Consider the following 2,315-nt stretch of genomic DNA (forward strand, 5'->3'; position numbering starts at 1 on the left):
TGAAATAGTTGGTTGGTTTGTTTAGTTTTCCCGGTCTTGCTATCACTGAGAGGGTTTGCTTGGAATCTGCTGCGGCAGTGCTCAGGCTCTGGCCCTGGGCTGCAGCTCTCAGCCTGCGATCGCTCTCGGGCTGCAGTTCCTGGGCTCTGTGGGTCTGATTCTCACTATTCAGTATTTTGTTCTGCATTGGTCAGTGTGTGGTGAGGAATTGTATCATATTGTGTCATATGTTTTATTTTCTGTTGTTTTAATTATTTATTATTAGTAGTACTTGTATATATTACTTTAGATTTAATTAGTAAATAGTTCTTATTTCAATTTTATGAGCTTCCTTATTTCTTTTCCCTCCAATTCTTCCCCTCCACTGGAGGAGGGGAGGGGGATTTGTGAGAGCAGCTTTGTGGTATTTTGCTAGCTGGAGTTAAACAACATATTTTTTGCAGATTTTTAGAGACAAGCCTTCTTTGTCACATGCCTGAAAACAGTGCTTCATGACTGTGGATCATTCACTAAGCTGGAGGGTTAAGTATATTTATATATAAGCATATATAAAAGAAAACATTTGCAAAATACTGTGTTTGAAGGCACTTAAATCTATGCAGAGCAGTTCCTCAACCAAAGCTATAACATCCATATAATTTAAAACCACGCTTCTTTCCTTTTAGTAGGAACCCTCCTTGACCTACTACATTGACAGAAGCAATGTAGATTATTTTTTTCCCTGAGTATTCTGTGCAAGCCACTCCCCACTTCTTGCTTAGTCAGACAGATAGAAATAAAGATCTAACAACTTCACATATGCAAAAAATACTTCCAACAGCAAAATGAATATACAACTCAAAGCAATTTTTAGATAGGTTGAGCTAAAACTGTTATGAAGCAGAAGAGATACTAGTACTTAAAAAGACGTGTTTCCATAAGTGTGATTGAAGACTAGTATTAAATGGTGTGAAGGAGAGGTAAATCTGATCTAACAACATAAAACTCCTCTTTTTGAATTGTGACCAAAACCACTAGGAAGACTATTCTTGTTATAAACTATGGTACATACATAACATTCATTTTCTAAGACCAAGCTGAGAAAACATCTGACATAACTGTTCGTAAGAAATTAACTTGAACAGTCTCTGCTTATGGAAGAGTATTTTTGAGAGAGATTTTTAGATTGTGCAGATGAGCTTTTATCACCTATGTGTGACGTGCAGATGAGACAATGGTTAGAGAAAGTCCAAAAAATACCTTGTCCAGGTACTCCCAGGCCCATCACAGGAGCCATCAGCCCATTAAAGGCCCATCTCCTTAAGCCTAGAGGAGCACAGGGACACAATGGCAGGCAGGAACCCAAATTGCAGACTCCCAGTGAAAGGACACCCTGTCTGGTACCTTCCAGGGCTGTCCCAGGAGAACCCCAGTGTCCAGGTGTGAAACTCATCAAGATGAATCACACACTTGTTCCACTCCAGATCACCTTTCAGAGTAAGACAGTTACTGCCATGGGATGTGGGATACATTTTGGGATGATGAAGCAAGAGCATTTGGGGATTGCACATAACTTCTCATTGGATGTTATAAAGAGAACAAGTATGGGAAAACAGAGTGGTAAGGGACAAAAAGGGCCAGGTGAGTGTATATAGTTTGCTGGTCTGACTCTGCCCTGTTCTTAAACATCTATATCTTCATACTAAATTTCTTTCTAACCCTATCCTGGCTGATGGACTCCATCCTGTATGCATGGAGGTGAATACATTAAAACACACAGACAAAACCATTTACATACATACAAATGTACACAGAAATTAATCAATGTATTTGAATTCCTGTTTTATGCAACAAGCGGCATGTAGAAAAAGTTTGAAAGAGTAACTATACAAACCACACAACAGTGTTTGTAAGCATGAGGTGAGTAAGGAATTTTGTGTATTTTAAATAGTAAATACAGAAATCTACACTGAAGCAAAGTTATATTTCAAAGAAGTGTAGTCCACATTTCTTCAAACATGAAAATAAACATGGATTAAAACTTTATTTTAACTTCATGTATATTTTTAAAAGTAAGCCTTACCTTTCTTTTCACAAATTTATCCCAATAGTTATTTGGAAAAGACCTGAAAAATAGAGATAAACAAGATTACATTTTAGGCAATCATGAGAAGATGCAGTAGTTATTAAGATGACATAAAAATTACATACTGATTTTGTTTCTAAGAGGCTCTTTGTTGTTGCTATCACCAGCCAGTCATTTCTTAAGTCACTGGAATGAAAGTTTCCAAACAGCATTCAGCCACTGGCATGGTGATGTAGCTGGGAAAGAGGGG

At 37.7% G+C, this 2,315-nt stretch overlaps 1 protein-coding gene across 1 annotated transcript in view; it reads right to left on the bottom strand.

Annotated features, from left to right (window-relative positions):
- The window catches only part of LOC104511674 (ryanodine receptor 2-like), a gene marked incomplete at its 3' end in the record, with an annotated part of 26,826 nt that overhangs the window by 14,268 nt on the left and 10,243 nt on the right, over positions 1–2,315 (bottom strand). Inside the window, exon 7 of the mRNA XM_010154389.1 lies at positions 2,063–2,105. Coding sequence (XP_010152691.1) covers positions 2,063–2,105 — 43 coding nt within the window. The remainder of the gene's footprint in view (positions 1–2,062; positions 2,106–2,315) is intronic.

Source organism: Eurypyga helias, unplaced genomic scaffold (assembly GCF_000690775.1).
Source record: "Eurypyga helias isolate BGI_N326 unplaced genomic scaffold, ASM69077v1 scaffold11036, whole genome shotgun sequence".
NCBI lineage: Eukaryota > Metazoa > Chordata > Aves > Eurypygiformes > Eurypygidae > Eurypyga > Eurypyga helias.